Source organism: Xiphophorus couchianus, chromosome 8, assembly GCF_001444195.1.
Source record: "Xiphophorus couchianus chromosome 8, X_couchianus-1.0, whole genome shotgun sequence".
Taxonomy (NCBI): domain Eukaryota; kingdom Metazoa; phylum Chordata; class Actinopteri; order Cyprinodontiformes; family Poeciliidae; genus Xiphophorus; species Xiphophorus couchianus.
In genome coordinates, this window is record NC_040235.1 from 3,174,356 (window position 1) to 3,189,679 (window position 15,324).

The window sequence follows — 15,324 nt, forward strand, 5'->3', positions numbered from 1 at the left end:
TGCTACCGATATCCAGACATCGATATCGGATCGGTTCATCTCTAGTAAATATTGATTACTGGCAGAGCTGGGTCGGAACCAGTTACATTTACTTGAGTAACTTTCTTTGAAAAGTATTTTTACTACGCTGTACTTTGAGTAATTTTATAATGAAATATTTCTTCTCTTACTTGAGTAAAATTTCTGGATTTTCTCCCACTGAATGAAAAACAAATTTTAACCCAAAATTCACCAGATTCAGAAAAAAAACTGATGTTTCTGTTATTCAAACTGATTTGGAAAATTTTTCCTTTACCTGATTTAGTTATTTTTTATTATTAATGTCATTTTTATCCTTAAAATACAAAAATTTCCACTTAACTTTACATTTTGATCCATCTGATGATGTAATTTTTAAACATTAAATGATTGATAATTCGATCAGTTAAACTTTTTACCAAATACTTTTTTACACCAGTAAATTTTTTTGGTATTCCACCAAAAAAAAAAATCCAATATTTGGCTGATGTTAGATATTGATATTGGCCCAAATGTCCATCGGTGCATCTAAACTCCAAGCCGATATTCTCTCAATCTCCAGTTGCTTGAAAATGGCTCCAACAGGCCTCGGTGGTGGCAGTATCATGCTGTGGGCAACGTCGTATGTATATTTTCGGCCCTGTTGCGATTGGGAGAAAAACTCCAATCAAATTCAAACCTGTGCAATAAATCGGGTAAATTCGGGTAAATTGTAGAGAGAGCAGACGTCGGAACGAAGCGACGGCCAGCGGTCGTGAAAAAGTCGCCGGCATTAATGAGCTGATTAACGACTGGACCCAAACGCAGAGCCGCGGCGTCCAAAGCGGCGGCGCCAAGCAGTGGAGTGTACGTTTGAAGGGCGACTTTATTACTTACCCTGCACTTATGTGCCCTCTGTGTAATGGATACCAGGGCTTAAGTGGTAATGGTGCAATAAAGACACAGAGGGAAGAAGAGGAGAGACGCTGGGAATGTTGAAGGTAGGAGGAGACGATGATGAAGATGATGGAGGAGGAAGGAGAGATGCTGGGATAATGGAGACGGATTTAAATCAAAAGGAAAAACTGACAAAGCAGACTGGAAGTCCAGGAAAATTATTTCTCCCCTCATTTCTAATGATAGCAGGTTGTTAGTTTATGCCAGGCGTAACAAGATGGCCGACAACAGCTGAGCGAGATTTAAGGAGGAGCGGCAAAAGCAAAGGAGGTGGATTAGCAGAGCTGATGGTGTCATCCAGGACATGCCTGAACATTGAGCTGCTAGCATGTCGTGATAATCTTCAGTCAGAGGCTCTTTAGATTCGATGCAAGACTGACTGCTACTGGAGAGCCACCCAGAATCAATGTTTAGATATTTGAGTGAAAACCTACAATGGAGAATAGAAAAAATAAAAATATATTCCAAAAATAAAGTGGTTTAAAGCAATAATATTATGACTTTAAATTTTATTCTCGTATTATTCGACTTTATTCTCATCCGATTACTTTTTCTCATCTCATTTCTTTCTTCACAACTTAAACTAAATGTTTGGATTTCATCTCTTATTTTCATGATCCTGTTTTTCGTCAGTCTGGTTTTATAGTTGAGTTGTTGACAAAAACCACATTAGATGCATTATTCTTGGACAGAGCGATCATGTTTTTGAGCTTCAGGTTCAGTTATTTTAGTTTTGGAGCGTTTCTGGCTGACGCTGTGAGGTCGGAGTTGCTGTCCATCTGCAGCTGGACTCATCCGTGGAGCTGTGGAGACGGAGGCTGGCCTGTAGAAGCTGTAATCCATCTTTGTGGTGAGGATAAAACAGTCTGTAATGACTCCAGCGAGTTCCTCTCCCTCCAGCTGTAAGATGAAACCAAGGCTCACTGACTCACTCACTTCCTGTTTCAACTTTTAATAATGAACTTAACTCCTGTAACACGACCTATAACACTGAAATGCAGCATGGAGGGCTTTACATGAAGAGAACAGGGACAAGGCATGATTATATTTTGGCTTAATGATGAAACTGACGTCCATAATGGTTGATAGATGAAGAATCTGTGCTTGTTGTTAAACACGTAGCTGATAAAACATCTCAAAACAACTGCGTTTTTGGTTTAGCGATTGGTTATTTTTCACTGGAAAACACTGGAACTTAGCAGAACCAGTTTAAATTTAATAATTTTTAAGTGTTTAACGATATATACTGGGAATATCTGTACATGTTTAGAAATTAACTTATTTTTACAGATCAAAGAGTGAAACTGAGAAAAAACAGTTTGTGGGCCAAACATGCAACCCTGAAGGACACCATGACTGATCACAGTTAGCTCCTGGCTTTACAGTTTATTATTTCTTCTAAATTGTTGAGAAAATTAGATGAAAATTAAATTAGCAGGTTTGAATGGCTAGAGTTTGACAGTCGTAATGATGCTAGGGGGCGCTGTGGAGGAATTAGGTCACATTTTCTGCACTAAATAATTAAGAATGTATAAACATGTTGACGTTGTTGCGCTCTGTGAAGCCTGGTTGACTGGTTCCAAACCAGTAGATGGAAACATGGTAAATTTTAATCAGCCAATCAGAGTGCTTCAGATCAATCACCACTTCCTGTTAGGAATTAAACATGGCGCCTGCAGCTTCATTTCTACGTTAAACTATTTTTAAAGAGCTTATTAGAGTATAAAATTATTAAAACACAAGATGATGTCCATTGGGAGTTATGGAAAAGCAATGATGTGGAAATATTGAAACATTATTTAAAAATCTCCAAAGTTCTCCACTTTGTTCTGAGTTTTTATAAATAATCATTTTTTGATATTAAGCCGAGTTTTTGTGTGGCTGAAAAGCCGAAGCTCATTAAATTGTTTTAGTTTTCATAGGTTTATGTATGGACTAGGCCTTTTTCTATTCATCATGGCACAAATCAGTGTTTAAAGTTCAGAAAGTCCTAAAGAGCAATCAGGAAAAGATACAAAGTGTTGAAACAAGTTGTTTTCTCACATGTTCCTCCATTTCTCGGTCGATAAAACGCCGTACTTGGTGTTTCTATTGACGGTCCAATCGTCTGGTTCATACAGTGAAGAGCGACTGAGAGCGGCGGCGGCGGCTCTTCAGACCAAATACTCCAGTTTCATTCATGTGAAGAGCAAAAAAGGCTTTTAAAGTAGAACAGAGGAGCAGATTGGAGGACTTGACCTTTGACCTTTGGATGGCAGGTCGGCGTGATCGACTGCTTTTCCACTGACGCATGCAGACGTGAGAAACTGATGAAAGAAACTTTGATGATTTAATTGAGACTCAGCAGTTTTACTGCAACAGAGGAGAAAGTGATGATGATGATGATGATGATGATGATGATGATGATGATGCAGTGAGTTTTAATGGTGCTGATAAATACCTTCATCAAACCTCGTAGTTTTTGGCTGTAAAAACAATAAAATAATGTTTTGTTTTGTAAAGCAGGAAGTGGATGGATGGATGGATGATGGATGGATGGATGGATGGATGAATGATGGATGGATGATGGATGGATGGATGGATGGATGGATGGATGGATGGATGGATGAATGATGGATGGATGATGGATGGATGGATGGATGGATGATGGATGGATGGATGGATGGATGGATGAATGATGGATGGATGATGGATGGATGGATGGATGGATGGATGGATGTTGGATGATGGATGGATGATGGATGGATGGATGGATGGATGGATGATGGATGATGGATGGATGATGGATGGATGGATGGATGATGGATGGATGATGGATGGATGGATGGATGATGGATGGATGGATGGATGGATGGATGATGGATGGATGGATGGATGATGGATGGATGGATGGATGATGGATGGATGGATGGATGTTGGATGATGGATGGATGATGGATGGATGGATGGATGGATGGATGGATGGATGATGGATGTTGGATGATGGATGGATGGATGATGGATGGATGATGGATGGATGGATGGATGATGGATGGATGATGGATGATGGATGATGGATGGATGATGGATGGATGGATGGATGGATGGATGGATGGATGATGGATGTTGGATGATGGATGGATGGATGGATGGATGGATGGATGATGGATGGATGATGGATGGATGGATGACAGATGGATGGATGATGATGGATGGATGATGGATGGATGATGGATGGATGACGGATGGATGGATGATGGATGGATGATGGATGGATGATGGATGGATGATGGATGGATGGATGGATGATGGATGGATGATGGATGATGGATGATGGATGGATGATGGATGGATGGATGGATGGATGGATGGATGGATGATGGATGTTGGATGATGGATGGATGGATGGATGGATGGATGATGGATGGATGATGGATGGATGGATGACAGATGGATGGATGATGATGGATGGATGATGGATGGATGATGGATGGATGACGGATGGATGGATGATGGATGGATGTTGGATGAAGGATGGATGAGTCGGTTTAGCTGATGTGGTTCAAACGAAGAAATTTTCTCTTTAGTTTCACAAAAAGCGAAAAGTTTTTTATCTGTAGCAACAAAAAGCTAAATTTGTTAAAACAGGAAAGTTTCTTGTTTCTCTCATGAATACGAGAAATTTCATGTTTTCACAAAACGGTTTTTATGCTGAAACAGCTAGCTAGCCACAATGCTACTGGAAAAGCTGTTAGCTGCTGTTTGTACACAAAATGTTAGCTTCAATGCTAATGCTGAGACTGTTGATGCAAATGAAGGTATAGTTGTTGTTTTGGTGGTACTACAGTGGATTCATGGATTCATCTTTTTGTAGAATTTTCTGTGGATCATAAATCCAAATTTAAATTCTGTCCATTCGGAAATATCTGTAGAAAATATATAAAGTATTCAAAGGAAAAGCTGAAACAGCTAGCTAGCCACAATGCTACCTGAAAAGCTGTTAGCTGGGATTTCCAAACAAAATGTTAGCTTCAGTGCTAATGCTATTAATGCTAATTAAGGTACATTTGGTGCTTCAACTGTTAAATTAACCATTTATACGTTTATTTAGATGTAAATAAAGTCTGTTGGACACACATCGTATCTGAGGACATATTGTTCATCTTTTGATCCTTTTTAAGGTTTATTTCCTCTAACAGGAGACAGAAAACCTTCATGTGACGAAGCAGCAGAGAAACAGCAGAAATGTTGAGTTAGTGTTTCCTGCTGTGCGGTTAGAGACGCCGTTAGCGGCCGGCTGGTGTCTACAACACAGAGCTGATGAAAGGCAGAGGAACCTGCCGTATCGACCCCATTGATTCAGCCCTTACCTCTAAAGAATAACCGCCCCCACCTCAGAGCCGTAAACCTTCCTGAATAATATAATTGTGTGTTTGATCCTCACTGTAACCCGACAGGAGGAGAAACGCGGATCGGATCGTTGGCTTCATTCTCATCGCTCCTGATCGACAAAATCAAATAAGGCAAACGCGCTTAAATAAGAAATAAAACTACACGTTAATACGTTTAGTGCCTGTTACAACAGCAATAAATCAATTAATCATATGTTAAATTACAATAAGCTCCATAATTTCCATTTGCATGATTTATTGTTTTTGTAATTTCTTTCTGGTGCTTCTGTCTCAAATAGGACAGTTTTGTTTACAAAGACGCCATTTTATTTGTTTCTTTTGTTTGGTTTATTTATTTTGGAAATTTAAAATGTCTTCCAGTTCCAGTGTTAAAAATTCATTAGAATTATTCATCTTTGAGGATGATTTCTGGCGTTAAATTACATGAAAATGGTCTCAAAACAACAATGTTATTGTTTATCTCAATAACTCCTGGGATAATTTATCGTCCACCAAAATTTGTTGCTATGCGTCGTTATGAAAACATGTCGTCCCATCAGCAGACCACTTCCTGTCGCCTTCGTCATTTCCGTCAGTAGTAACATTTGGTTGTCCATCACGACTCATGATGTTGGTGAAATATACAAAATCTTAGCGAAAAATGAGAAAAATGTGAATTTATCTTCAAAATTCCAATTTGCAAAATACTAGCAGAAAAATGTCTCGTGGTTTTTACCAAAGAAAAGGAAAATCCTTCAGCCGCTAAAATCTGACGCCGCTTCATTTTTCGTTTTTGTGTCGTTTCCTTCAGTGGTTCTTTCTGCAGCGCCCCCACAGGCCAGGAGGGGAACAGGCTGCTACTGCAGCAGCTGAAAATGTAACAAATGTTTCAAATTTGGTCGAGTCTACCAGTGAAAACACCTTTGAAATCCTAAACATGTTGATGTTTACAGGTTATTATAGTAACTGAAGTGGATTTTAGGAACAATTCATCATCAGTCATCACTTCTAATACAGATTAAGGTTCTAATGCTGCAGATTTAATCTGTTATTGGGTTTTAAACCATGCAGTGAGTTTGTACAGCGTTTAAATTTTGGTTTGTGTTTCTGTGTGGAGAAGCAGCTGGATGGTTTTCCTCGGATCCGTCCAGCTGTCCTGCTACGTTTAAAGTCCAGGATTGTGTCACGTTTAAACGCCGAATCAACAAAAACCAAACAAACAGATTTTTGGACTGAAGCACAAGATGTTCCTGATTCTCATTTCAACGACGATAACCGCGATTATAAAGGTGAACGAGCAGAGAAAGGAATCCTGGGATATTTATAGGAGAGTAAATACATTGATCAGAGAAAAGAGGCAAATAAAACGTAACACATTATAAGGAAACAGATTCATAGGAGGGAAAACTGGTTGAACATTAACTGATTCCTACTGGGGATTAACAATTGTTTTAGAGTTAAATGATCATTATTTGTCTTCCAAACAGATTAATTTATATCCAGAGATCAGCAGCGCCACCTGTCTGCTTCTATCAGGAACTAACAGCTTTAAATGCCCTTCGTTCACCTCGGCTAAGAAAAACAGGATCCTCTTCCAAACGGCAAACAAAACCGACAGACAGAGGTGATGCAGATTTGATGAACTGACAGAGAGCAGCGCAGCGGGGTGTGTGTGTGTGTGTGTGTGTGTGTGTGTGTGTGTGTGTGTGTGTGTGTGTGTGTGTGTGTGTGTGTGTGTGTGTGTGTGTGTGTGTGTGTTTACAGCAAGGGTAGCTTCCCCTTACATAACAGTTCTGTTACAGAGTCCTTAACCGGATTCGTATTGATCATCCGGGCTCCGACTCGTGCATACTTAATTCAGGGAGGTAATCAAATCAAACGCACCCAGACCTCCTGGCCTTCTCGCCACGAGGCGTTAATGTCACTTTTATCTGCTCAAAACAAGACGTTTACTGCAAAACTTTACATGTTTGATTTGGGTTATTTTAAAACAGGAGTTTAAGAATAAACTCTTCAACTAAATGAAATCAGTTTATTTATTTAGATCATTGGCACATTTGGAAAAAACAGAAAGAAAAAAGACATTTCTGCCAGAAGACTCAGAAATGTTGAAATTAATCTCAGAAACATTCTAGAAAACATAAGAAAATTTAAACGTTTCAAAAGTCGAACACTTCTGACTTTTAGAAATCTGATATTTCCCAGTTTTCAGGGAATTTCATCTCCAAGTTTCTGGGATTTTTCTAGCAAATCTTCAACTTTTGAATCTCAGAAATTTCCCATTTTTTCTGGAGGATTTATGAGATTAACCTCAAAATTTCTGTTTTTTTCTAGAAAATGTTTTGCTTTTGAATCTCAGAAATTTTCATTTTTTTGTAGAAAATTTCTGAATAAATTGAACTTCTCAAACTAATGTAATGTACTGTACTACAAATGCTAAAATAATATACATTAATACATTTATAAATATAAATATTCACATTAGTGAGACATTTGGAGTAAAACTGTGAGAATTTGTTAGTTTTGTGTGAATTTCTGCAATTGTGTTGCAAATTTTGCAACATAAACTCAAACATTTTTATTCTTCAAAGAACTTTGGGTGAAAAATTGCAGGAATCTTTTTTTGCTTGATCACAGAATTGTGAAAAACTTCAGTGACTGAATAACAAATATTTAAGCCACAAAACAGAAAAATCCTAATTTCCTAAAACAAACAGTAACTTTAATTTTCCCTCTTTTCCAAACTCTGATTTCCTGCCTTGTGTTTTTTTTTCCCAGCATGCAAGCGGAAGGAGCAGGACACGGGGAAGGATCGCAACAACACACCAAAGAAGTCGCGGCTGGTCTTCACCGACCTGCAGCGGCGCACCCTGCTGGCCATCTTCAAGGAGAACAAGCGGCCGTCCAAAGAGATGCAGCTCACCATCTCGCAGCAGCTGGGCCTCGAACTCACCACAGTCAGCAACTTCTTCATGAACGCCCGCCGCCGGAGCCTGGACAAATGGACAGACGACGGCGCCAGCCCCGGCGCCCAGTCCTCGGCGTCCAGCACTTGTACCAAAGCATGATAGACGACGGGGAGCCGGGAAAACGGAGATACGGGACAAACCGGGTTCAAGGTTTCGTCCGGTTGAAGCGAAACTTAAACTTTTTACATGATTTTCTTTTCTTCCTTTCCTTGAGGGTACAAACAGAGAGAGGGGCTGCTCACTGCCACGACTTGTAGCCAAATCGCCTTCTGCAAATTTATCCTAAACATAAAGAAAGCTGGAGGGTCAACTCATTAAAAACATACAAAACCTCACTTTGGAGGGGAAAAACCTTCTAAATCATAGACTTCAACTGTCCACTGTTGATGTCTCCTCTAGGCTGACACACTAGCCCAAAAACCAAAGACTAGAAGACAATGTGTGTTTTCTATTATGCAATATAAGCTAGGAAACAACCAAACACCAAACCAAGGAAAGCTTTATGACTGCAGAATGTGACAGATGCTCTGGGACATTTTCTGTGGAAATACTCTTCTGTTCTCGCCCTCAAAGGTCCAATCAGGAGTTGGGTTTCAGTTCAAGCAATAGACAGTTTGGGTCGCTGAGGGAACTTTTATCTTCACCAAACCAAAGATAGACGAAGGGAAAGGACGATAGTTTTCACCTAGACGACAATTCTTCCCCTCAGAATCAGCGTTCAAACATTCGACTCTTTAAAGAAGGCGGTGCCGAAATATGCAAGCACAAACATTCATCGGACGACCCAACAGCGTTTAGCTCGAGCTTCATCAGAACCCTGAGCGCTAGGCTAGGTGGTACAAACTACATGTGAGTGAGCACAATGTCGAAGCACATTTTCTTTGCAATAGAACCGGAGCCGGCGGCCGACCCGAGTGGGCTTCGCATCTTAGAAAACTCAGGATGCCATTTATTTTCTAAACAGTGGCTGAAGTCCATTCGGTGCGCGTCACAAACACGTGGTGAAGTCCTCACACGCACCCAGAGATGGTTTCTGAAGTAAAACTCAACGTTAAAGAGTCGTTCCCTAAAGCGTTCCCCCGTTAACCACAGGCTAACGCTAGCTTACTCCGGCTTCACCAGTCAGTCTCATTCAGGGAAGTGATGGCAGCTCCTTCCACCAGAGCAGGATGAAACGTCTGCTTCTAGTTTATTGTGTAACGTAGATCAATCCTTGGTGACATTAAGAGGCGGCCATTTTGCTAAAGCCAAACGGAAATTTGTCAGACAAGATTGACCAGACTCGTATGAAATGATTTCCAACTGCAGACTAGAGATATTTTTGTAAGATTTTGACAGCCATCACAAAGAAAAACAGGATAAAACACAACCAGTACGCGCGGTACCAGCTGGACCCGCCAGAGGACGGACCGGCCAGGCAGATCAGGGCCTTTGTAATAGTTAAAGAGGACAATCTAAAGACGATGCCTGGCCAGTCCGTCCCTCCTGAGGGTCAGTGGAAACCAGAGAACGGCTCCCAAAGCCGCAAATAAGTCATTTAAATGGTCGTCAGCCATAAATTCAGCAGATTGGTCCGAGCGACCATCGATCCGAATCGATTGATGTAAATACCAACACATCCCAAAAACCGTTTTAGACGTCCGTCCGTCCGTCCGTCCGTCCGTCCGTCCGTCCGCCATCACCTCATCAATCATCTTTCACTCAAGCTATTAAACCAAAAAATGAAACAAAACCAAAGCAAAGGCGTCAGTCAGCAGCCCCTGCTCCGTCCCAAAGTCCAGGCTGGAGTTTTCGGCCTGGTCAGAAGCAGCCAAAGGCTTTAAGAACATTTTAAGATAAAAAATGGACACTTGAGACTTTTTCTATTTATTGACAAATCGAAACCAAAGAAAACATTTTTCTGCACCTAACTGTTCCAACAAATGGGAAAAAAAAAAAACTTGGATGAGAATTATTACCAAAAAAACAAAAGGAGAAAAAAAAAAACCAGAGTGGCGACGATGTCAAGGAAGGAAAGTTCGACAGAAGGACGACATCACTGGAGCAGCAAAGTAGCTTTTGTTGTGTCTGATGGAGCATCAGGCGACTTTGGGACTGAAAAGGGTAAAACCACACAGGAAGGAGGGAGGAAGCAGAACGCCATCACCGGTTCTCCTTCTCTCCGGCCCGACGAAAAGGCAGAACTTTAATGTCTCTCACGGTTGAAGAGCGTCTTTAACGTGTGCCTATGCAGTTTTTCAAAGTAAAAAAACGGTTTAAAGAACAACAGAAACCTCATCAGCTAACAAACCAAAGATTCACCGTTGACCCCGGCAACAGGCTCCTCCCCCTCCAACAGGTAAACATTCAATATGAGACGTTGGATCCTTTCTGTTATTCTTTGTTCCTGTTTGTAGCTTGTAAGCTAACGACTCGATACGATAAATTTCACATTTTAATTTTTTGTAAAGCACTTTCAACGCTGAAACACGTCCAGTGTTTCTGTAAGAGCATCGCATCAAAAGTAACATTTTTCACCACATCGTACTTTAACTGGAAGGATTAGTGTTTAATAAATCACAATTAATCAAATCTCTTATAGTTTATGTAGCCGGAGGAGCGACGGTGGGGAGGCTTTCTGAAACGTGCGGCGCATACCAAAGATTTTCTGCTGTACGACCAGAAGCTCCCTGGATCTCTGTCAGTCCTTATTAGTCTGATTACAGACTAATAATTACTACTATTGCAAATTGCAATAGTTTCTATTGCAATTTCTCCTTTTTTTAACTTTTCAAACCGTAGAAGGAAGCAGCCAAACGCAACTTGATGTGTTGGATCTCAGAAACTGGACATTATTTGATCAGAACCAGAAATAAAACAAAAACCTGGAAATTATTTCAAGAAAATTATTTTCAATTCTTAAGATAAAACTTTTAATCTGCTACAACTGGGTCAAAATTCAGGTCAAAATTCAATATATTTTGTGTTTCTAACTGAATTTCATCCCAACACCAATTATGACTCGTACATTTTTTTCCAAACAAACGGCGGCGTCCATTATTACAGGTGAAATTAGTGAAAAATGTTCTGGTCAAAACTCCAGAATTTTCCAAAATTCTTTTGGTTTTCTAACTGAACTGGGCTACATCTGTACGGAAGGCAAATATGACCAATATCTGATTTTTTTCATAAAGGTTTGAACGGCCCAGTTTTGATGTTTTCACCCAAAGAAAATGTAAGTGTTGCCATTTTCACATGTGGTTCTGATTTAGATACATGTTACAAAACACATGAGGTCAAAATGTCGCATTTTATCCAACTTTTACATCATCGCCGTAAATCTGTGTTATGATCTGCATCTTGTTATGATTTTGTGACAACGCTGTCAGTTTTCTGTAGACATCGGCGTCCATTATTACCTTCTTCTTCACTTTGGGGTCATGAACTTTTCATACAAAAATCAAATTTAATTACTATGAACAATCACGCAAAAAAAATTCCATAAAAATAAAAAATTCTATTTCAGCAAAAAAAATAATCAGAATTGAGCATCAAGACTTGGTGAGTGATCGTAGTTCAACCAGAACCGGTCGGGTCCGACATGCTGATGGTTGGACGGTTGATCCAACCAATGACCTTTGAACTATAAGATGAACAGTTTGTCCATCTATCCAACATTTTCATAATTGGATAAATTGATAAAAATTATTTAACTTGACAGGCGTTAAAGTCTGGAATACAGATATTTTTCCAGACTTTTTTGCATTTTTATCCTCATTTAGACGTTGAAAATACAAATCAGGAGCCCAGAAAAATAGGAACACCTTCATTTATAGTCATAAATAAATATTTCTCCTGGTTCTGGTTTGTTTTATCTATACTTATAGTCATAAATAAAGGTGATGCTGCTTTCTTTGGTTGAAAAGTTAAGAAAAATAAAAACACAAGAGTATTTTAATGAATGTCTTTAGCTACAGAAATAAGGGAGAAATAATTTAGACGTCCATGATATTGGTGTTGTGATCCTGTGTGAGGGGGCGGAGCCACGCTGCTGACCCATTTAAACCACAACAACAAACAAAACCAAAAAATAACAACAAATCTCCAACTGCTGAGAGAAACTGCTGAAATCTCGGTCAAATAGCTTTATCCTTAGTTTTCTGTCTGTGTTTTTCTGTATGTGAAGCTTCTAGTCCAAAGAAATCCTGCGGCCGCCTGGCCCCAACCTGTTGCTGCCCGCTGCCCGCCGGAGGGGCTCGGATCGGGGCGCAGGCGGCGGCGGCGGCCATGTTTTCATGTCATTCCCACTTGCAGTTCTGTCTAGATGTAATAATAACGGCTAAATCTGCCTAAAGCGTAAAAAAAGAATAAAAAGAAGATAAAGGAAAAAAAAGAGGAGGAGAGCGAGAGATAACAGGAAGGTAAACCAAAAACTGACCCAAGAGGTTTTCACTGCTCCTTTATTTGCCAATTACATTTACGACACTATTGTACTTCCTACGTTTTTGCAATATGTGATTTCTTTTTTATGTAATTTGTTTTTAATTGTGAGGTAATTTAAGCGAACAAATTTTGTTGCCAAATCTCCTGGGTGACGTTTAGCTTTGCCAAAGTTTACACTGTTTGTTCCTTTTCTTTCTGTTTGATGCCATATTTATTTATGACGTGTTTTAGAACACACTAGTTTTGTACCTGATAATTTAATGTAATTTAATTAGATGTAATTCTTTTTTTTGCTGACGAATATTTATGGGTATTTAAGAATGTTAGTTGCATCAAAGATGCAGTGCTTATTCCAGGCCTGTTAATTTATTGGTAGATAGTTTTACTTTTCAAAGCCGATGAAGCTTTTTGTTATGAATGTTTAGATCTAAAGACAGAACAAACGTAGGAATGTCAGATTAGACTCAAACTTCTGAATGTCAACACTTGCTCTCACTCTCCAGCCAGTTTAGCTTTGATTTCTCCTCCTTCTGCTTCGTTTGATTCTTATTTCTTCAGAAATGAAAACAAAATGAGACGTAACAGCTGCTGAATGATGAGCACTGCATCAGTTGTCCTTGTTTGGCTGCGACCTGCTGACCTCTGTGGAGCAGGAAGGAGTTTTTCAGAGTTCAGGTGAAAACGGACCCAGCAAAGAGAACAGGAATCCTGATGAACCGTGTTTACCTCCACACACACACAACCGTCAAAAACACACACTGCTTCCCTCTAAAGGCTGAACTCTGCAGATGAAGCCAGGATTTTTCTTTCTAAAAGACCAAATTTAAGTAAAATAAAAAGTTATTTTGAACAATATCTGACAGAAGTGATCAAAAGTGACTATGATCAATTATTTCCTAACATTTTCTGCCTTTTAATGACGTTTATTCTTTAATGAAAACTTCTATGAGAATCTCCGTCTGCACAAGGTTTTTATTTTCAGATCAGAAGAGGTTTTTCTCCTTCAGGGTTTTCTTTGGACTCCAGATTAAATCTGGATTTTATTTGATTCACATCAGGTGTGAACTCAGGAAAACTGGCTGCACCTTTTAATGTTTTATCTCCAGATAGTTTATTTGGTTAAACTGGATAAATGTTACATTAGAGGTGGAAAAAGTTTGGACATGATCAATCACAGTCTTGTTGTTGAAACTGGCTTCTTAAATAAAATCCCAAACATTAGTTTGGAGGAGTTTGTCCAGTTGATGTGTGGATGGAAACACTGGTTTGTTTCCGGGTCAGAAGGAAACGGATGGGTCCCGTAGAGCCAGCTGCTGATTCTGTCTGTGTGTAAAAAGACGTGTTAAAGTTTCTGCAGTGAGAACCAGAAAGGTTTCCTCTCTCTGTCTCTCCATCCGTCCTTATTGTGTTGATGAAACCAAAGAAAGCAAAGCTTCGTTTCGCCGTCGGCGCGGTCTGCGCTCAGCCACACGCCGCGCCGTGTCGCGCCGCGCCGCACCGCTCAGCCACACGCCGCGCCGCGCCGTGCCGCGCCGCACCGCTCAGCCACACGCCGCGCCACGCCGCACCGCTCAGCCACACGCCGCGCCACGCCGCACCGCTCAGCCACACGCCGCACCTCTGAACGATACCAAATATTACAACTCTTCTTCTTCTTCTTCCTCCTCTTTTCACATTCAGCTGTAATTTTCATTTTCATTTGGTGCCGATCGATTAGAAAATTCAGACCAATTCAAATGAAAACATATTTTAGATATTATTGGTAGAGAGTAAACAGGAAACTTTGCTACATGTAAATAAACCATTTTGTATAAATTCTTGAATTAATTATGAGGATTAATGGTTATAAAAATGCTCAGATATTTAAGTTATTATCAGAAAACTTATTCTGGATCCATTTTGCTCCAGTTGACTCATAAAATTATGACTCCAGTCCATCCAGGTTACATCTTTGCTTGCAGCAGAAAATATAAAAATCATTTAAATAATCAACTTTTCCTTCTGTTAATGCAGGGCTGTTCAAAGTGTGGCCTGGGGGCCATTTGTGGCCCTCCAAATAATGTTGTTTGGCCCCCAGATCCGAGTCAAGAATGATAAAAACAACTGAAACCCCAAAAATCTGGAAAGTGTTTATTATTCTTTTAATAATAATCCAAAGCCATTTTTATGTTTTGGATATTTGATCAGATTTTGTAAAAAAAAAATATTGTTATAAAAAAGTAAGAAAAAAATCCTCTGAAACTAATTTTTAAAGTTTTGGGCCCCAGAGATAAAAGTTTTTATCTTAATGAACGACTGAGGCAAAAAGTCAGAAAAAAAAAAGATGGAGGTTCAAAAATAAAAGAGCTAAAAGCTTCAGATTCATTAATTTATTGGTTTTATTTTAGTTAAATGAAAACAAACATTACAACCTGGTTTCTTTCATCACCAGCTGCCATTTTTAACAAGATGGCCGCCTGCCAACAGCTTCACTGCTGCGCAGCAACGGAGTGTTTGAAAAGATCGTGGGTCCAGAATCAGCCGGAGCCTCGTTAGAGTCCGAGCAGAATCTCTTTCCAGCACTGATGATGACGATTCTGCTGCTCAGAATGTCGACCAGAGTCACTTAA

General features: G+C 39.7%; 1 protein-coding gene across 1 annotated transcript in view; it reads left to right on the forward strand.

The window, feature by feature from the left end:
- Nucleotides 1–14,231, forward strand: part of onecut2 (one cut homeobox 2) — a 36,938-nt gene extending 22,707 nt beyond the window's left edge. Inside the window, exon 2 of the mRNA XM_028025674.1 lies at nt 8,103–14,231. Within this exon, the coding sequence (XP_027881475.1) occupies nt 8,103–8,392 (290 nt within the window). The 3' untranslated portion in view covers nt 8,393–14,231. The remainder of the gene's footprint in view (nt 1–8,102) is intronic.
- The last annotated feature ends 1,093 nt before the right edge of the window (nt 14,232–15,324 follow it).